Below are 22,646 nucleotides of genomic sequence, written 5' to 3'. Positions count from 1 at the left end.
ATTTTTAATAATACTCATCCAATTTTTTTTTTTTTTTTTTGGCTTTTACCCCTTAACCCTAAAGAAGAACTCTAGTCAATATAATAAACCACAATTGTAAGGCCTATTTTGCTAATGTTTTGTGAGAGATGTGTCCCATCCAACTACAAATTTTATGGGACTCACTTATTACTTAACTGTCTTTACTCTTCACCTCCTCTAATTTTACTATATTCGCTCTTTAGTCATACTATTATTTTTCAAATTTTTGCCCTCTTAATATCATTTTTTAATAATTCTCCTCCAACTTATTTTTTTCGTTTTTAAACTCTTCAACTTTTATATAAGTATAGATCGGTCCAACTGAATTAATTAGGTTTCGACAGTGATCCAACCAACTTAACAAATATTCGATATGATTATTGGTTTCATTTTTTTAAATGTTGGTTAAATCATCAACAAAAAGGGATGTTAAACGACATCAACTTTTGATTTAGAAGAGGAACTTAATCTTTCATTTTGCAAGGGGGTAAACCTAATACTGTCTGTTTTGTAAGGGGGGTAATATTAAAGTTCTCAAAAGAAAAGATCTTCCAGCCGTTCACATCGGTCGTCGATTTTAGTTTTAAAATGGGGTCTAGATCGAACGGTCCAAACTAATTCATAGACTTGACACTGTTGTGAAACATGACTTGGCCGAAGTGTCCAACACGGTTGACTTAAAAGTCTTTGAACGACGTTTCCAATGCTCCTTCCAAGACTTGCATGAAATTACCAAACTAACCTCTCAATTATCTCTTTATTTTTTTTTACTAAACTCCTTTTTACAAGCTTCTCATCATATTAGATGATAAAGAGGGGTAAAAAAAAGGAAAGAGAAAAACAGCTCAATAGCTAGATTATAGGAAGAAACGCCAAAAGAAATAATAAAATTACTTTTATTTTTTTAATTAATAAATTATAATATTGTGTGGGAGATTTTTCACATCCACCTTAAGAATGAGAATCCAAACTCTTAAATTTTATCTTTTTGGTGTTTCACCTGTCACCTTGTCCACAAGAACAAAACTTGTCACTTTAGATATTTTTCTATTATTTATTTAAAATTTTTATAATATTTTAATTTAATCAATTTGTTTTTTTGAATTTTCAATCTTAGGAAAATTCCTTAAATTTCTATTAATCACAAGAGTTTCTAGGATCTTATTCAATATTCCCTAACATTATTATTCCAAGACCTGATTTTATATGTATCTTATTCAAGTGTTGGTAGCATGTCAAGAAATTGGCAATCTGCCGCGTTTGTTCCACTCCTCTCATATTAAGGAGGATCATGAAGGTAGACAATCTTTTTTTGATCAATTTAGAATATTAAGATTAATATTTTAAATAATATCTCTTTTTCTTCTTTCTCAACAAATTTGACTATCAGAGTATCTTTGAAAGGTACTATACTGATGTTTCGATAGAATAATTTTCCCTAAAAATGAAGAAAGTCATTTATCGAAGAAAAGTGAAAAGTTAGTAGAATTTGTTGAAGGAATATCTTCGAAAATCAAAGTAACTCAAGGTGTGCACACTTAAAATAATTGCCACTTCAACCTTGATGCACATATTATGGTAATTAAGAGTTATATGATGAAGAAAAAAGAAATGAATTAAGAAATAATTCGATAAAGGTCAAAATGGTAAATTCAAAAATTATGACTATCTGCACGTCGAAAATATCTTACTTTGGGCCCACACCGTTAGATTTTTCCACGCGGCATTCATTTATATAAATGAATACAATACAAAACATCTAACCAGCATCTGACACATATGGCTTCCCTTCCCGCCAAAACCCATCTCTCTCTTATCGTTTTCCTCTCATTCGCCCTTCTCATCCACGCTGGATTAAATCTCCACCGTTCAGATTCCGACGCTCTCCTACTTTTCAAAAAACATGTAGGTTTCAACGGTCAACTCCACTCACCGGAAAATCTCTGCAACTCCGACGGAATCTTCTGCGCGAGAAGAATCTCCGACAACTCCCCAGTTCTCCGAGTGATTCGAATTGTTCTCGATTCAAAAGGCCTCAATGGATCCTTATCTCCAGTAATTGGCCGATTTTCAGAGCTCAAAGAGCTCTCTCTCCCCAACAACCAACTCGTTGACCGAATCCCATCCGAAATCGTTGACTGCCGAAAATTACAAATTCTAAACCTCCAAAACAACCGATTTTCAGGAAAAATTCCTTCCGAATTCTCTTCTTTAGTAAATCTTCGAGTTGTTGATCTCTCTTCCAATAGATTTTCAGGTGATTTGAGCTTCTTGAAGTATTTTCCAAACCTGGAAAATCTCTCTCTTTCGGATAATTTTTTTTCTGGAAAAATTCCGAAATCAATTCGTTCTTTCCGTAATCTTCGATTTCTCAATCTCTCCGGAAATAATTACCTTGAACAATCATCAATACAGACGTCGATGAGGCGAGTAGAATATTCCCTCAATGATTTGAGGACGAACAATGTTCTTCCGAAGCGGTATATACTTGCAGAAAATTCAATTAGAAATCACAGTTCGGCCATGCCGCCGCATGTGAATGCGAATCCAGCCTTCGATTCGAATTCGAATACTCCAGCGCCAGCACCTACAGTTTCAAACCCTAAACATCACAAAAAGAAAAAAACGTTAAAGGTTTGGTTATAGGGTTTGTTGCTGGAGTACTGGTTGGAATGATGTCTGGGGTGATGTTCTCAGTGATGTTTAAGTTGGTAATGATTTGCATCAAAGGGAGAGAGAAAGAATCAGGTCCGGAGATCTTCAGCCCATTGATCAAGAAAGCCGAAGATCTAGCTTTCTTGGAGAAAGAAGATGGGTTAGCCTCGTTGGAGATCATCGGGCGAGGCGGGTGTGGAGAGGTTTATAAAGCTGAATTGCCCGGAAGCAATGGAAAGATGATTGCAATTAAGAAGATAATTCAGCCTGAAATCGATGCGGGTGATATTAATGAAGAAGATAGTAAGCTATTAAGTAAGAAAATGCGACAAATTAAGTCGGAAATCAAGACCGTGGGTCAGATTAGGCATCGGAACTTGCTTCCGTTGTTGGCCCATGTCCCTCGACCCGATTGCCATTACCTTGTGTATGAGTATATGAAGAATGGGAGCTTACAAGATATGTTAAAACAAGTCTCGGACGGGACTAGGGAGTTGGATTGGATTGTTCGACATCGGATCGCTTTGGGGGTTGCTGCTGGGCTTGAATATCTCCATATTAGTCATAGCCCGCGAATTATACATCGAGATTTAAAGCCAGCAAATATTCTTCTTGATGATGACATGGAACCTCGAATTGCTGATTTTGGACTTGCTAAGGCCGTCCCTGACGCTAACACACATGTCACGACTTCGAATGTGGCGGGTACGGTGGGGTACATTGCACCCGAGTATCACCAAACGTCCAAGTTCACGGACAAGTGCGATATTTATAGTTTTGGAGTGCTTTTGGCTGTGTTGGTGATGGGGAAGTTACCGTCGGATGAATTCTTCCAACATACCGATGAGATGAGCCAAGTTAAGTGGGTGAGGAATGTTATGACGTCGGAGGATCCAAATAGGGCAATTGATTCGAAGCTGAGGGGTAACGGGTACGAGAGCCAGATGCTTTTGGTTCTCAAGATTGCTTGCTTTTGCACTATGGATGATCCGAAGCAGAGACCGGATAGTAAGGATGTTCGGTGCATGTTGGATCAGGTGAAACATTAAGCGAGCTGAATAGTGATGCCTATTTATATAGAATCGTGCCCCCCCCAGCATTGTGTCTTTGCCGTATTCCTACCATTTTCACACAATTCAAATCTAGAGCTGATGGATATCATCTGTTGAAGTTGTCTTACTTGTTATGGGGGTTGTTTGTTGTTCATGTAGAATTGTTGTATTTCTAATGTGCAAGTGTGATAAGAAATTACTAGGTTTCTCAAGGAAATGAGTCATTGGTGTTGGTTTAATTTCCAAAGAAACAATGTAATCTGAGTTTGAATCTTAATTTTCATAGAGAAACAGAGAAGGGTCTTTACTTCTTCACCATTGTAATTGAAACTTAGAACTGAAATTTAGATACTACATTACAATCTCCTGTGTTATCATCTGAACCCTTTGTAGATGAGTATTTGAGGCATTCCATTCTGCCAAAAAGAATTTGAAGATGAATGGTTTTAGGGAGAAATTCAGAGGTTTTTTTTATATTATAAGTTGAAGAAAATGATATTTAGATCAATTTTAATTAGTATATGAGAAGGCCTGGTCAAGAGGCAATGTCATCAACAAAATTGAAGGGGGTGTGGGGGCAAACCATGGTTAGTTGTATAGTTGAAGAACTTGAAGATGAGATGAATGGTTTTAGGGAGAGGTTTTTTTGTTAGAAGTTGAAGAAAAGGATATTTAAATTATTTTCATTTAGTATATGAGAAGGCCCGATCAAGAGGCAATGTCCTCAACAAAAATTGAAGGGGGTGTGGGAGCAAATGGGGAGAGAAATGAGGGAGTGTGGACAAATGGGGATGTAATTAGTTGAAAATACAAGGGTGTCTTAAAGTTCTATGGGGACAATTGCCCCCACCAGCTCCTTACTAGCTCCACCCAGTTTACTAACCTATTTAACAAGTTTTAAGGATATTGCTTTTTGTACTAGAAAACCTTATTTGAAACTTATGTAGGTTCAAAGAAGAAAAATTAGAAAGCAAGATACAAATGAGAGAGGAGGTGGAATTTGAGATTCACCAAGTATGATGGATGAAAACAGTGAAGTGGGTGTATATAGTCCACCCCTTTCTATTTCTCATAATACCAAAAAATAAAAACACATTTTCCCCTACTTGATTAGGCTTTTTTTCATGAAAAATAGAAGTTTAATCTCATCTTAAAATCCATCAAAATGTAGATTTTATTTTTAAATGATGATAAGTGGGAAAATGATATCCATTCAAACAAAATCTTAATCTCTTTTTTTAATCATATTCACACCACCACCGACACCATTGACACACAAAACTTAAGATTTCAAATAACAGCCCAATTCATGTTGATAAATTGATTAAAATTAAGTGTTTTTCCTCAATAGGAACAGGATCAAACAATTCTCAATCATGATCCTCATAGATCAAATATTTTGATGAATACTAATCAAAATATTATTTGCTAATAAATTATTCTAAAATAATTGATAAAATAAAATTAAAAAAAAAAAAAAATAAGGGGAGCGACTAGCAGATATTCACTCATTACGTAATTGTACCCCATCAATTAAAAAAATCCTCGTTGCACTCCATTTGTATGATTACACTAAAAACTAAAAAATAATTGCATTTTTTTTTTTTGGTTTCCTCTTCCTCTATTATTCACGAAGAGATAAAAATAAAATTGGAGACTCTCCACCAATTTGTTACCTTTCGTTTTGCTTAGAAGTGCATCGCATCACCATTTGATCATTTTTCCTTTGCAAAGGTAGCCCTCTACCTAGGATGGAGCTGGTAAGGAGTCGGTGGCACCAATTGCCCTTACAAAATATTTTTAGATGATTTTAAATAACCTTACAATTAGCTTTAATTTGAGATACCTAGAATTTTTAACTGATTACATAGCCCATTTGCCCCCACTCCCTCACCTCCTTCCAATTTTTGCACCCTCACCTCCTCTCAATTTTTTGAAGATGACATTGCCTTTTGACCTAGGCCTTCTCTCATAGACTAATTGAAAATGACCTAAAGATCCTTTTCATGAACTTTTCCCCAAAAATCTTTGAATTTCTCCCCAAAACACATTCGTATTCAAGCTCCTAAACTGTACCATTAATTATAAGTTGCCCCTACTAAAATAAAATCCTGATTCCGCCTATACCCCTTATGTTAATCTTTACAAAATTGGGGATTAACCACAGGAATTGCAAATAGTAGGTTTAGATAGAGATTATAAAAAATAAAAAAATAAAAACTTATTTCTTTCTAAGATTGGGGTGGGAGTAACAACTAACAATCCCTTAATATATAAATTGCCTGTAGAAAGGACTTGTAAATTCATCATCCCACAGCTATATTCTAAAAAATTGGGATTTGCCATGGACATGTAAATTACTCAAAATATTTATCCATTAAAAAATAAATTATTATTAATTAAATATAGGACATGTAAATTACTCAAAATATTTATCCATTAAAAAATAGATTATTATTAATTTAAATATTTAAATATAATCTTAATTCAATTATTCTAAGCATATGAGTGTTCTTAAAAGCATACACATATAATATTCCATGTCGTTATTACTTGGTTATTTTATTAATAGTTTGTTTATAAGTATTTAAAAATAAAATATAATAATGTGTTAATTTAGTACACGATAGTCTGTTTATTTAAGCGAATATTTTAATGTGAGGGCATGTGTAATTAGTATGACGTTATTGTTCTCATTTTTACAAATAATTTTGTCGTTTTTGATGATCTACGAGTGTTTTCATGCCAATTTTATCACTTCCTACTATATCGTTTATAGTAGTTTGATGATCTATGAGTGTCTTTTCAAGTAAGTTTTATCATTTCCAATAGTTATAAAGAAAATTTCTTAATGTTTCAATTATTTTTATAACGCTAATGATTTTCTGACTCAAATTTTTTTACTCAGTCTGTACTCGGTTGACGTGGTAAGGGCACAAAATGGTTGATCTTTTTCCTTATGTCTGATCACGCAAGCTTTACTTTGAGACTGAAAAAAAATGCACAAATTCAGATGAAAGCCCGCAAGACCTCAAAATCAAAAGCAAGAGAATTGAAGGGTCCAGCTTCCACTAATAACCTTGAACTTGGCTGCCTCGTCTTCCTCTGATGAAATTGCATCAGGGTGCTTGCTCTCCATGTCTTCTTCTGAGCCTGATGCTTTTTTTTTTTTAATAAATTACCAAAACGGTAGACTTTTTGAAATTATTTACCAAAACGGTACACTGTACAAAATATTTTCGAAAACGATAAAGTTACCATTTTGGAAAAAATTTTGGAAAAACGGTAAAAACAGTAAAAACATTAAATTGTGTACCGAAAATGCCCTTTTTTGTTTTAAGTGTGGATTTACACTTATAACGCTCACAACAACATATAATCCAAAAAAGTTTTTGAGAAAAAGCTGAACTTCATCTTCTTCACCTCTAAAATCCAAAAAAATTGCAAAAATACGTAGGAACCTTTACGTCGTTCATGAAGCTGTGGCCGTCGTTTGTCCCATATGAGTACGGTTTCAGGGTCATACTGTTCACCTTCTGTTTGATTATAGTCTCTGGTTATCGAGTGGGGAACCCGGTGAGAACTGCCATGGATCGGTTATACTCAATTGCCATGGGAGGGTTTGTAGCTGTTCTAGTGAACATTCTTATTTATCCTATATGGGCTGGGGAACAGCTTCACAAGGAACTAGTTAACAACTTTAACTCAGTAGCTGATGCTCTTGAAGGTTAGCTATCTATGAGTACCGTTTCACTATTTATGTGAAGATCCTATATTCCTGGAGTTGAGTTGCAATCCTACTCCCAGCCTCCCTTGGGCCGGTGGATTCAAGTAAGTGGGCCCGCAAGGATTTGCCACAGGGCACCAAAGCAGAATAATGAAAGATGACAAGAGGGTTGAATCGTAATTTCAGTTAAAATTCAAAAAGGGTATTTTCGAAAATTAAAATTTTTTTTTACAGTTTTTATCGATTTGGTAAAAAAAATTATTTTCGAAAACGGTAAATTTACCGTTTTCAGAATTAATTGTTACAGTGTACCGTTTTGATAAATAATTGAAAAGTTGTGCATGTTTTGGTAAATCTGCCTTTTTTTTTCATAAAAGTATAACTATTATAACTTTCATGTAATAAATCATGTGTTATGGTTCTCAAATGTTGCATTTCGTTAGAGGGAAATAGTACAATGGACCTGCATTGAATCATAAGGAAGGCCTTTAGCAACATGATTTTAAAACTCATTTTTACGTCTCGTCTCATTCATGGACGAGTCAACTTGTCTCGGATGACACATACTATTCAACTTGGTTTATAATTATTTATTCATATATGTTTATATAAAAATAATTGTAATTTTTTTTATATAGAATATGTTTGGTCATAAAATCGTATTTTATTTATAGATAATATGAATTTAAATATTAAAAAAATAATTATTTTAAATAAAATATACAAAATTCTGGTTGATTTGTCCAAATCAGCTCGTTTATCTTGTGAGATTCGACACAGTAGAGATGCCATATCTATCTGTTTCGATCTTGGACGAGATTTGAAGCCATGTTTTGCGAAGAGAGATGAAGCCCACCAGATCCACATTTTTCTTCTCAGCATTATCATCAATATTTGCATAGTTGCATTTGGTGATCCAATGATTGTCTTTGTAGATGATCATTTTGATGGGTTTACTTAAGGGTGTTAATGGGTTGGTTCCTAAGGAACTTAGAACCATAACCAATTATATTTAGTTCAGTTTTGATTCTTGCTAGTTCCAGTTCTAAAATAAATGGAATCGGAACTGCTAAAAATCATGGGTACCCAGTGGTTTCGATTCTCAAGAATCGAATGAAAAAAAATTGTATTTCAAATCATTATAAATATATAAATAATCCTTTCAAAAAATTAACATGTCAACAAAATTACTAACTTAGTTCTAATTTGTTATATTAAATATACAAATTAAAGATTTCATTCAAAAATAAAAATTTATCTCATTTAGAAGTAATAGATTTTTAGAAGAGTAATTCATTTTAAATTCCAATTGATAATTTACATGAACAATTGAAGCATTTTATACAACATGCATTTATTTTGAAATAAAAAAATATCTTAAATCATTTATAGTATGGAAAGAAATGACAAAATAAATTGGTTTCAAGTACTTGCAGGTACCCATTGGATAGAACCTAACAGTTCCGGTTCCATTTTAGATCCGGTTCCGATTCCATTTTAGATCCGATTCTAATTAATTCCAATAAAAAGGGGACCGAAATCATGGTTTTCAATTCGAGTTCGGGTTCGATTTCAATTTTGGTTAAATGGGTACCCATCGACACCCCTACGTTTATTCCAATGCATGGGACCTTGCTTTTCACTAGAGAAGGAGCCTTTTAATGAAGAAGTATTGTAATAAATACCCCTAACGATTGGGATCTTTTTACCTTGTCATTTTTACGATTTTAATCCCAACTACAATACCCCCTATTGCAAGGAGTATGACAATCATTTCGAATTAACATTATTGGGGAGATGTATACAATCCCACATTCATCATGAGCACAATTAATATGCTAGGTGTCCTTGGTAATTTAGCTAAGGATGTCCATTCCAAAAATCAATCCATTCCGAAACTTCTAACCCATGTAGGCCAAAACGTGTTGGCCAAATTATATATATAATGTAAAATAAGCATTTATTTTGTAAAAGACCAATACACCCTTGTCTTTTTCACTAAAAGACAAAATAACAAGGGTATTATTGATAAAAAGAAGCATTAGACAATGCTAACCTCCCCATGAAGAATTGGACATTAGCATTCCTCATATATGTATATAGGGACGGTTCAAGGGACAATTGTAAAAACAATGGTTTTTCAAAATATGGGTTAGAGGTTTTGGATTGAGCTGATTTTTTGCGAGGATGGTCACTGTGATGAGAAGATCATCCTCACAAAAAATCAGTTAAATTTGAAACTTCTAAATCCATCAAAAGTGATTTACAAATTATTGAGAAAAATTAACAAAAAATCGATGGTCCACATTCTAAATCACTTTTAATGGGGTTAGAAGTTTTAGATTGGACTGATTTTTTTTTTTTTTTCAGATGATCTTCCCATCATAGAGATCATCCTCACAAAAAATCAGCTCAATCCGAAACTTCTAATCCATATTTTGAAAATTTATTAATGTTACATTATTTTTACATATGTCCCTTGATCCTAACTCATATATGTATGTACATGAATTAGTTATTTTCATGCCAAACCCTTGCCTTAAACACATATTAATAAATATATAAAAAAACGGCCCATGTAGAGCCAACTATAGTCAATCTTTCATATAAAGCCGCAATGGTCTTCAAATATATTGAGATTTAAAGCTACAGAAGTATAATAATTAATTAACAAATTTTTTTATTTTTCTACACTTGTAGACATTGAAACCATTGATTTTGATTGATCAAGACCACCTTGAGAGTATGTGGAGTAGAGCATCTTCACCTCTGTTTCTTGGGCAATTCCAACAATCTTCAAAAAAATCCAAACGAACATCATTCATTTGACTTTTTTCGCTTTAAAAAAAAAAAAAAAAGACTCTTGAAGCTCAAATGAATAAGCCCTTAACCAATGTGTCTTCTCATTTTAATAAATAAATAATACCACTTTATCAAAATTGAAATTTAGGCTTTTCTTGATACGTGGTACATTATAAAGTTTTATTTCGGGATGAAATACATGTTATTGTCATAAAGTAATTTCATGCAATAAGCATCATTTATTGTAATGATACTCATAACTCATTTCAATATATAAAACCCATCATCCACTAATGATAAAAGATTATCTACAATTTATATGAAAGAATAAAAAATGTTGCATTCATTGTTGATATATATTGGAGAAAAAAAAAGATAATTAGTTTAGTAAACACATATTTTTTTATGGGCTTCATGGACTTTTGAACCCACTACCCAAGGTTGCTTTGTCATGTGTCAAACCAACTCAACTAGGGGACTAAACCCTCTAAAAGAGAGAGTGTGCAACATGAGGACTTCCCATGAGCTATAATTTTTGTAGAATTCATTTTATTATCTTTATTTTTCACCCACTTTAATTTTTCTATCTTTCCTCCTTCACCCCTTCAACTCTCTTTATTATTTTTCATGTTGAACGCCCTTAATCTCACTTATTTTTTAATAATATTCATCCAAATTTTTTTTTTTTTTTGGCTTTTACCCCTTAACCCTAAAGAAGAACTCTAGTCAATATAATAAACCACAATTGTAGGGCCTATTTTGCTAATGTTTTGTGAGAGATGTGTCCCATCCAACTACAAATTTTATGGGACTCACTTATTACTTAACTGTCTTTACTCTTCACCTCCTCTAATTTTATTATATTCGCTCTTTAGTCATACTATTGTTTTTCAATTTTTTGCCCTCTTAATATCATTTTTTAATAATTCTCCTCCAACTTTATTTTTTTCGCTTTTAAACTCTTCAACTTTTATATAAGTATAGATTGGTCCAACTGAATTAATTAGGTTTCGATAGTGATCCAACCAACTTAACAAATATTCGATATGATTATTGGTTTCATTTTTTTAAATGTTGGTTAAATCATCAACAAAAAGGGATGTTAAACGACATCAACTTTTGATTTAGAAGAGGAACTTAATCTTTCATTTTGCAAGGGGGTAAACCTAATACTGTCTGTTTTGTAAGGGGTAATATTAAAGTTCTCAAAAGAAAAGATCTTCCAGCCGTTCACATCGGTCGTCGATTTTAGTTTTAAAATGGGGTCTAGATCGAACGGTCCAAACTAATTCATAGACTTGACACTGTTGTGAAACATGACTTGGCCGAAGTGTCCAACACGGTTGACTTAAAAGTCTTTGAACGACGTTTCCAATGCTCCTTCCAATCCCTGATTAATTGTCCCACCCCAAGACTTGCATGAAATTACCAAACTAACCTCTCAATTATCTCTTTATTTTTTTTTACTAAACTCTTTTTTACAAGCTTCTCATCATATTAGACGATAAAGAGGGGTAAAAAAAGAAAAGAGAAAAACAGCTCAATAGCTAGATTATAGAAAGAAACCTCAAAAGAAATAATAAAATTACATTTATTCTTTTAATTAATAAATTATAATATTGTGTGGGAGATTTTTCACATCCACCTTAAGAATGAGAATCCAAACTGTTAAATTTTATCTTTTTGGTGTTTCACCTGTCACCTTGTCCACAAGAACAAAGCTTGTCACTTTAGATATTTTTCTATTATTTATTTATAAATTTTATAATATTTTAATTTAATCAATTTGTTTTTTTGAATTTTCAATCTTAAGAAAATTCCTTTAATTTCTATTAATCACAAGAGTTTCTAGGATCTTATTCAATATTCCCTAACATTATTATTCCAAGACTTATTTTTATATGTATCTTATTCAAGTGTTGGTAGCATGTCAAGAAATTGGCAATTCGCTTTTGTTCCACTCCTCTCATATTAAGGAGGATCATGAAGGTAGACGATCTTTTTTTGATCAATTCAAAATATTAAGACTAATATTTTAAATAATATCTTTTTTTCTTCTTTTTCAACAAATTTGATTATCAGAGTATCTTTGAAAGGTACCATACTGATGTTTCGATAGAATAATTTTTCCTGAAGACGAAGAAAGTCATTTGTTGAAGAAAAATGAAAAGTTAGTAGAATTTGTTGAAGGAATATCTTCGAAAATCAAAGTAACTCAAGGAGTGCACACTTAAAATAATTGCCACTTCAACCTTGATGCACATATTATGGTAATTAAGAGTTATATGATGAAGAAAAAAGCAATGAATTAAGAAATAATTCGATAAAGGTCAAAATGGTAAATTCAAAAATTATGACTATCTGCACGTCGAAAATATCTTACTTTGGGCCCACACCGTTAGATTTTTCCACGCGGCATTCATTTATATAAATGAATACAATACAAAACATCTAACCAGCATCTGACACATATGGCTTCCCTTCCCGCCAAAACCCATCTCTCTCTTATCGTTTTCCTCTCATTCGCCCTTCTCATCCACGCTGGATTAAATCTCCACCGTTCAGATTCCGACGCTCTCCTACTTTTCAAAAAACATGTAGGTTTCAACGGTCAACTCCACTCACCGGAAAATCTCTGCAACTCCGACGGAATCTTCTGCGCGAGAAGAATCTCCGACAACTCCCCAGTTCTCCGAGTGATTCGAATTGTTCTCGATTCAAAAGGCCTCAATGGATCCTTATCTCCAGTAATTGGCCGATTTTCAGAGCTCAAAGAGCTCTCTCTCCCCAACAACCAACTCGTTGACCGAATCCCATCCGAAATCGTTGACTGCCGAAAATTACAAATTCTAAACCTCCAAAACAACCGATTTTCAGGAAAAATTCCTTCCGAATTCTCTTCTTTAGTAAATCTTCGAGTTGTTGATCTCTCTTCCAATAGATTTTCAGGTGATTTGAGCTTCTTGAAGTATTTTCCAAACCTGGAAAATCTCTCTCTTTCGGATAATTTTTTTTCTGGAAAAATTCCGAAATCAATTCGTTCTTTCCGTAATCTTCGATTTCTCAATCTCTCCGGAAATAATTACCTTGAACAATCATCAATACAGACGTCGATGAGGCGAGTAGAATATTCCCTCAATGATTTGAGGACGAACAATGTTCTTCCGAAGCGGTATATACTTGCAGAAAATTCAATTAGAAATCACAGTTCGGCCATGCCGCCGCATGTGAATGCGAATCCAGCCTTCGATTCGAATTCGAATACTCCAGCGCCAGCACCTACAGTTTCAAACCCTAAACATCACAAAAAGAAAAAAAACGTTAAAGGTTTGGTTATAGGGTTTGTTGCTGGAGTACTGGTTGGAATGATGTCTGGGGTGATGTTCTCAGTGATGTTTAAGTTGGTAATGATTTGCATCAAAGGGAGAGAGAAAGAATCAGGTCCGGAGATCTTCAGCCCATTGATCAAGAAAGCCGAAGATCTAGCTTTCTTGGAGAAAGAAGATGGGTTAGCGTCGTTGGAGATCATCGGGCGAGGCGGGTGTGGAGAGGTTTATAAAGCTGAATTGCCCGGAAGCAATGGAAAGATGATTGCAATTAAGAAGATAATTCAGCCTGAAATCGATGCGGGTGATATTAATGAAGAAGATAGTAAGCTATTAAGTAAGAAAATGCGACAAATTAAGTCGGAAATCAAGACCGTGGGTCAGATTAGGCATCGGAACTTGCTTCCGTTGTTGGCCCATGTCCCTCGACCCGATTGCCATTACCTTGTGTATGAGTATATGAAGAATGGGAGCTTACAAGATATGTTAAAACAAGTCTCGGACGGGACTAGGGAGTTGGATTGGATTGTTCGACATCGGATCGCTTTGGGTGTTGCTGCTGGGCTTGAATATCTCCATATTAGTCATAGCCCGCGAATTATACATCGAGATTTAAAGCCAGGAAATATTCTTCTTGATGATGACATGGAACCTCGAATTGCTGATTTTGGATTTGCTAAGGCCGTCCCTGACGCTAACACACATGTCACGACTTCAAATGTGGCGGGTACGGTGGGGTACATTGCACCCGAGTATCACCAAACGTCCAAGTTCACGGACAAGTGCGATATTTATAGTTTTGGAGTGCTTTTGGCTGTGTTGGTGATGGGGAAGTTACCGTCGGATGAATTCTTCCAACATACCGATGAGATGAGCCAAGTTAAGTGGTTGAGGAATGTTATGACGTCGGAGGATCCGAATAGGGCAATTGATTCGAAGCTGAGGGGTAACGGGTACGAGAGCCAGATGCTTTTGGTTCTCAAGATTGCTTGCTTTTGCACTATTGATGATCCGAAGCAGAGACCGGATAGTAAGGATGTTCGGTGCATGTTGGATCAGGTGAAACATTAAGCAAGCCAAATAGTGATGCCTATTTATATAGAATCGTGACCCCCCCCCCCCCCCCAGCATTGTGTCTTTGTCGTCTTTGTCGTATTCCTACCATTTTCACACAATTCAACTCTATCTAGAGCTGATGGATATCATCTGTTGAAGTTGTCTTACTTGTTATGGGGGTTGTTTGTTGTTCATGTAGAATTGTTGTATTTCTAATGTGTAAACGGGTACGAGAGCCAGATGCTTTTGGTTCTCAAGATTGCTTGCTTTTGCACTATGGATGATCCGAAGCAGAGACCGGATAGTAAGGATGTTCGGGGCATGTTGGATCAGGTGAAACATTAAGCAAGCCAAATAGTGATGCCTATTTATATAGAATCGTGACCCCCCCCCCCCCCCCCCAGCATTGTGTCTTTGTCGTATTCCTACCATTTTCACACAATTCAACTCTATCTAGAGCTGATGGATATCATCTGTTGAAGTTGTCTTACTTGTTATGGGGGTTGTTTGTTGTTCATGTAGAATTGTTGTATTTCTAATGTGTAAGTGTGATAAGAAATTAGTAGATTTCTCAAGGAAATGAGTCATTGGTGTGTGGTTTAATTTCCAAAGAAACAATGTAATCTGAGTTTGAATCTTAATTTTCAAAGAGAAACAGAGAAGGGTCTTTACTTCTTCACCATTGTAATTGAAACTTAGAACTGAAATTTATATACTATATTGCAATCTCCTATGTTTTTATGTGAACCCTTTGTAGAAGTGTACTTCCGGCATTCCATTCTGCCAAAAAGAGGATACACAGAGGATAGTGGGTATCGGTCATCATTCAAAATATCAATAGTACAAAAAATTTGTATCAGTATCAGTCGATGCCGATACAAAACATTGACTTCGAAACAATAAATGTTTTGGGAATGTATTTGGATTTTATCGGAATGTATCGGCCGATACAACATGGGTTCCTCATAAATGATATTTTAAACCTTGCTAGTATCTCAAGAATTTAATCCATTTAATTCACAATCACAGAATTTTTGAGTTTTTCAACTTAATTAGGAATTGTAATTTGTAAAGACATAAATTGATCTACCATCCATGGCCAATATGTGTTATCTTGCGATGCAATCGTAGTTGGTGGGTATTTGACGAGACCCTATAGCGATGGTCAATATGTGACCATGCATTGTTAAGTCCCATCACCATAAATCCATTTTCATGTGGTATCTTCCATCCATGGCCTACACGTGTTATCTCATGATACTATCATAATTTGATGATATTGGTTGATCTACAAGGATGTACTGTTTTATCAAGTCACAATGGACTTTTGTGAAGGTCGTTTATATGGTCAACCGATTTCATTAGAGGTATTTAATATCCTTTTTGCGTGACAAAGGATTGTAAATTTGTAATTGAATCAAGATACTCTAACTTACTCACGTGGCACATTCAAGCGACACCTCTGATGTGACAGGTTTGAGATCCGGAGGTTTACTCTTCTTGGGATCTTCTTGCGTGAATGCATACAGTCCTGTTCATTCTACTGTTCCCATAACCATTGCAAATGGATCCACTTTATCATGACTTTGTAATTTTATTTGAAACATCAAATATATATTAAAAAAAAAAAAAAAGGCTGATTGCCGTCTTTCATTGAATACTTGTCTAAATGACAAGTGAACGATGAGAGTTCTTTCTTCCTTCCTGGTACAAGTCAGTAAGTCAGTAAGTCAGTCAGTCAGTCAAGAGTGGGGTCTCATGGTGCCCTTTTTTTAATGGTCCAAAAGTTGGTGAAAAACTAGCCAATAGAAGCAAGGCCTTATTGACTTAAGAATCAGCCAAATGTCACACAGCATGAGCAATCCACATTTTTAAGGTGTATGTATATAATCATCTCCATGTAGGCTTGGGTGCAAGAATTTTCCTTTCATTTGGACCCAATTCATGGTACCTCAACTTGAGAAGTCAACCCACTATCTAATAGGTTTCATAGAAAATTACACTTTTAAAAATATAAATATATACTTAATTAGAAATATATATATATATAGGGTCCCGTTCAGCAACAAACATTTTGACAAACATTTTGGCAAAACATTTTTCAAAACATGGGTTAGAGGTTTTGGAATGGGCTGATTTTTGGTGAGGATGATCTCTACGGTGAGGAGACATGTGTAAAAATATATGTAACATTAATAAAATTTTAAAATACGGGTTAGAACTTTCAGATTGAACTGATTTTTTGTGAGGATGATCTCTATAATGGGAAGATCATCCGGAAAAAAAATCAGTTAAATCTGAAACTTCTAACCCCATTAAAAGTGATTTAGCATGTGGACCGTCGATTTTTTTTTTTAATCAATTTTTGCCAACAATTTGTAAATCACTTTTGATGGATTTAGAAGTTCCAGATTGAGCTGATTTTTTGTGAGAATGGTCTTCTCATCATAGTGACCATCCTCGCAAAAAATCAGCTCAATCCAAAACCTCTAACCCATATTTTGAAAAAACAATTATTTTTACATTTGTCCCATGAACCGCCCCATATATTTATGGGAGCGGTTCAACGACCCTAAACTCTACCTAGTTTCGTGCCAAGTTTTAATTGCCGTCAGATATCAACGCATCTAACAGTTGATATCTAATTTTACAATTTTAGAATAAAATGTAATGTAATTACATTCGCCCCCCTGTAAAATCTTATTATTCTGTTTTAAATCCCTCTTCCTACACATCCCTCTCTTTTTCGAATTGAAACCAAGTTACAAAATGTTTGTAACCTAAACTCTCTCTCTCTCTCTCTCTCTCTCTATTTTCTTAAAATTTGAAAATATTTTCTTGCTTAAAGAACAAATTCAACTTTTCTCCACAACAAACAAAATTGGGTTTTGTAAATAGTCAAGTCAGGAAGGGCATCTTTAGCAGACAAAAACTCGTTTCTACCATAACCAAACAAAGCTTCAATGAACAGATTCCAAGGGAAATGAAGACTACAAAAAACGAAAGGCATAGAAATGGTGAATAAAAACAGACACACACACACAAACACTAATTCCCTAGAATCTTTCAAGCAAGTTAATTTACTCGACACAAAGCTGGTGCCGCTTGTATCACACCATCACTTTCCCCTTTACTCCAACAACCATAGCATTCCAATCAATTTCTGGAAAAGAAGAGATCAGTTCCAACTCAAAATTCCTCAACAAATGACTCCATATAGCCTTGATCTGCAGATATGCAAACGGCTCCCCAAGACAACCATGCCTGCCACCTCCAAATGAGAGAGAGAGAGAAAGAGAGCAAGTTTAGGTTACAGACATTCTGTAACTTGGCTTCAATTCGAAGAATAGAGAGATATGTAAGAAGAGGAATTTAAAATAGAATAATAAGATCTTACAGGGGGCCAAACGTAATTACATTACGTTCTATTTTAAAACCGTAAAATTAGAAATCAACCGTTGGATGTGTTGATATCTGACCGCAGTTAAAACTCGGCACGAAACTAGGTAGAGTTTAGGGTCGCTGAACCGCTCCCTATATATATATCATGAGATACAACTCTCTTATAATCTAATACTGTAAGACTATCTCTTGAACTTGATGGGAATAAACGATCTCCATGAGGTTTAAAAGTTTATAACTTGAATATTGTATTGATTCTTTATAAAGGAAATGATGTTGTTGATAAATTGTCAAGAAGCGTCCGATTGTGCTTGTTCATAGTTATTGTTTATCTATGAAGATCATCATTATTGCATCATACTCATTTTTTGAGTTTGTAAAAAATAATGACCCACTAGATATGATCTATCATGATTATATACAACAATTTTGCTTTCCAGCCCCATTCCTATTGGGTCGGTTTTTCCTATTTTTAAATGATTTCGAGACAATTATGGTAATAGAAATGAAAAATCAATTTGATTTTGGAGCAAAAACGATTTCGATATACTCCACCCCACCCTAATTATATTTATATATATTAGATCTACTATTAAGAAGGACCACTTAACAAAGTGGTAAGACACATATAAAATAATTCTCACATCCTAGGTTCAAATCTCTATCAGGCCAGGATGAGAGTAGGGCGTGGGATGGGTGAAAAAAATATTAGATCCTAGTTGGTGTCGAGACAAATTCAAGGCAACCAACCCACTCTGTTGTCATTCCTAATCATTACTTGTCAACGAAGCATACAAAGTAAGGTCCGCGCTGGAGAGAAAGTGGATAAAATAAAAGAAGGAATTGACAGGCATGAATGTGAGGATTAAAGGGTTTATAGAGATACAAAAGAGTGTTGGTTTTTATAGGAAAATATATATAATTAAGCAAATAAAGAAGAAAAATAATTAAACCTTGCAACCAAGATGACATCCATTCTACCGAGTAGAGCTCGTGCTTCAATATTATGTTAAAAGAAGCAAGTTTTGTTCAATTGCTTGAACATTCATAAGCCTAAGTAGAGTTTTTATACAGAATTAATGAATTTTTCTTCTATGTAATTAATTAATATTTATAACTAAAGAATCCTAACTATTCTCATAGATCATTAGAAACAACTTTCCTATTTAATGATATACGCCAATTGTTATCTTCTTTTGATCTTTCTTTTACTTTCAACTCTATCACCACTTACTAACTAGTATTTTTTTTTTAATTTCAATTTTTTTCAAAAGAACTTTTCTTTAACATGTTAAATTTGGAAATCTTTAACATTGGATCCGAACCATAAAAATGGAATATCATCATATAAAAGATCCCATTTATCATGCTCATAATAAGGCATTAACAATCAGGGCCAGAACATCTCTACATTCTATTGATTTACCACCCCTCTACAATTTGGGGTATTGGAGATACCTCCGTGTTTTCAAACGTACGTAATTCCCCCCTTCCAAACCCAAATTGATGACATGCCTTATTTGACGTGTTGCCCCCTCCCTCAATACACCTTTTTTTTATAGGGAAAATTACTTAAAGGATCCTTGACGAGGAGCATCTTTCTAAATAGTCCCTAAGTTTCCAACGGTTTCTTAACAAGGCATTTCGTAAACTTCTTTCTAAATGGTCCTTAGATCTCATCTCCCACATTTCTCATGATTGAATATCTTAACTGTTTGAACTTATCGTTTTCCATCTAAAAATTGAATTTTTGACATCTCAATCAAGTTTCGAAAACTCCATTCCATCATAAAGAAGAAGAAGTCATTTTCGAGGATTTTTCAAATATTTTGAAAATATATGTAAAAAAAACTAGGATTTATTCACTTTTTTTCCTTAATTTTTGAATGAAAATTGATCAAGAATGGGTTTTTTAAATTGAAATTATCTAAACAAGTTGTTAACTCAATATTTTAGTCGATAGTTCCATATATTTTAATAAAAAAAAACTCACAAATTGAAAATGGGTGGGTTTTACCGGTGTTGAGTTCGTCACTTTTTATTTAATAAGTGGTGAGCTCGACAATAATTAAACAGTGTCGAGTTCAACAATAAATAAAAATTGATGAACTCAACAGTAAATAGTAGCGAGTTTGATAGTAAATTTTTTAAACGTGACACTAAATAAAAAAATGTCGAGTTCAATAGTAAATTTTTTGAATTCGACAATACTAAGGATCATTTTCCCCTTTTTTCAATGGGTAAACTAGAGTTGAACCTGATAAGGTCCCAATTATTCGATTTTGGGACCGTAATTGCATTAAGATTACCATTGCATAAATGTTAGTTCCTTTAAATAATTGCAAGTTTTATTTTATTTATCCAAATTAATAAAGCTAATGATATATTAGTGTTAATTGTAGCGCACGTGGAAGCCAACAAATCGCGAAACAATTACGGTTACAATACACGAGTCGAAGGGAAGTTTCCAGAAAAATCTCGATCGATTTGGGCGCCACGTCACCGCGCCGCGGCTAGGCATGACCGCGCCGCGGTCATCTCGAGGAATTTGTCTTCGAGATTTTTACAGAAACTTCTAGAAGCTTCGGTGGTTGTAACTGATTGGGTAGTTCGAAGCAAATCATCCGAAAAGTTGACCCGATTACCCGAATACAAATGTTATAAATTGGGGGCTCTTCTCTTCTTCTCTTGTTCCATAAGTTTTGATTTTTTCTTCTTTTAATTTTCTGTAATTTTTCATTTTGGTGAGATCTTGAGTGTAGTGAGAACATCAAGAGTAAGCCATTGGCTCTATTGTAACTCTTTTGAGAGATCCATTCAAGAAGGAATCAAGTTGCATCTTCATCTTCTTCTCCTATCTTCTCTTTTCTTTTATTATTTTCTACAACTATAACCCTTGCAATGAGTGGCTAGAATCTCCTTAGAGAGTTCAATAATGCCTGAGCAAGTCCATCCATTTAATGTAGTTTAAATTCATTATTTTTGCTTGTCTTGTTAATCATTCTATAAATTCTCCTTTGATTAGATTCCTTAGCTTATCAAAATTTTGCTAGATCAAAATTTAAATGTTTGATCGCCCAATAAGCTCGATGCTCAAGTTCGACTGGCAAATGACAGGTTCTACCAAAGATTAACCGATAAGGAGACATTCCTATTGGAGTTTTGATCGGTTGTAAAGCTTGCAATAGAGATGTAGAGATTAAGATTAAGAAATAGACTTTGGGTAAGTCGAATTCGTTCCACAGGGACAATGAGGATTCAAGGATTCATTCGGATAAAAATGCCAAAACAGAATTTAGAAACAAAAACAGATTAGTTTTAAAAACAAAACAAAGTTGTAGTAGAAACTAAATTGAAATCTAAACAGAAAATAAAGATTGAAATTCTAAGAAAGAGGGATTAGAGAGTTCAATGTAGCCTTTGCAAACCATCCACAATGCAGATTAATTCTGAATCTAACTCAATCCATGTAGCAAGTCATTGCTCATGGATCGGAAAGTGGAGCCGTTTAATCAACGAAAGTAACTAGAAGTTATTCATGTAAATCCTAATCTGATTGAGATTGCTTAATCTATTTTCCGATTCTTCACAGAGCATAGCCATTCTTGAACTTATCTAAGTAATGGCTATCAAAGTTGAATCAGAAATATAAACTAAGGGATCTAATCAAAGAAGAAATTACAGAATATTTAACAAGATAAGCAAGAACAATGAATTTAAAACTACATTAAATGGATGGACTTGCTCTAGCATTATTGAACTCTCTAAGGAGATTCTAGCCACTCATTGCAAGATTCATAATTGCAACAATTAATAAAAAAAACAAAGAGAAGATGGGAGAAGAAGATGAAGATGCAACTTGATTCCTTCTTGACAATCTCTCAAAAGAGTTACAATAGAGCCAATGGCTTACTCTTGATGTTCTCACTACACTCAAGATCTCACCAAAAGGAAAAATTACAGAAAATTAAAAGAAGAAAAAAAATCAAAACTTATGGAACAAGAGAAGAAGAGAAGAGCCCCCAATTTATAACATTTGTATTCGGGTAATCGGGTCAACTTCTCGGATGATTTGCTTCGAACTACCCATTCAGTTACAACCACCGAAGCTTCTAGAAGCTTCTGTAAAAATCTCGAAACCAAATTCCTCGAAATGACCGCGGCGCGGTCATGCCTAGCCGCGGCGCGGTGACGTGGCGCCCAAATCGACCGAGATTTTTCTGGAAACTTCCCTTCGACTCGTGTATTGTAACCGTAATTGTTTCGCGATTTGTTGGCTTCCACGTGCGCTACAATTAACACTAATATATCATTAGCTTTATTAATTTGGATAAATAAAATAATTTTGCAATTATTTAAAGGAACTAACATTTATGCAATGGTAATCTTAATGCAATTACGGTCCCAAAATCGAATAATTGGGACCTTATCACACCCCCAAACCTCAATTTTGCTAGTCCCGAGCAAAACTTAAATGTAAACAACTCCTCTTTCGTGAGGTTCCCGACTGCATTTAGCTTATGCAGTAAGCCCTTAAACCCCTAGGTTACCCCTAGTGGACGAGTTTGACTCGTGAGGGTTTGCAGTGAATATACCCACAAAATT

General features: G+C 34.4%; 1 protein-coding gene and 1 pseudogene across 1 annotated transcript; both read left to right on the top strand.

The window, feature by feature from the left end:
- Nucleotides 1-1,771: 1,771 nt before the first annotated feature.
- Nucleotides 1,772-4,092, top strand: LOC147398674 (leucine-rich repeat receptor-like serine/threonine/tyrosine-protein kinase SOBIR1). The gene is given in 2 exon segments (XM_086447932.1): nucleotides 1,772-2,659; nucleotides 2,662-4,092. Coding segments are annotated over 2 exon segments (1,923 nt in total). The 5' UTR covers nucleotides 1,772-1,800; the 3' UTR covers nucleotides 3,726-4,092.
- Nucleotides 4,093-12,697: 8,605 nt separating this feature from the next.
- On the top strand, nucleotides 12,698-14,836 carry LOC147398673 (leucine-rich repeat receptor-like serine/threonine/tyrosine-protein kinase SOBIR1 pseudogene; annotated as a pseudogene).
- Nucleotides 14,837-22,646: the final 7,810 nt, after the last annotated feature.

This window comes from Akebia trifoliata, chromosome 7 (assembly GCF_017979445.1).
Source record: "Akebia trifoliata isolate Shusen 1 chromosome 7, ASM1797944v1, whole genome shotgun sequence".
NCBI lineage: Eukaryota > Viridiplantae > Streptophyta > Magnoliopsida > Ranunculales > Lardizabalaceae > Akebia > Akebia trifoliata.
The sequence above is the reverse complement of the archived record's forward strand: the minus strand, read 5'-3'. Positions and strand labels throughout refer to the sequence as shown.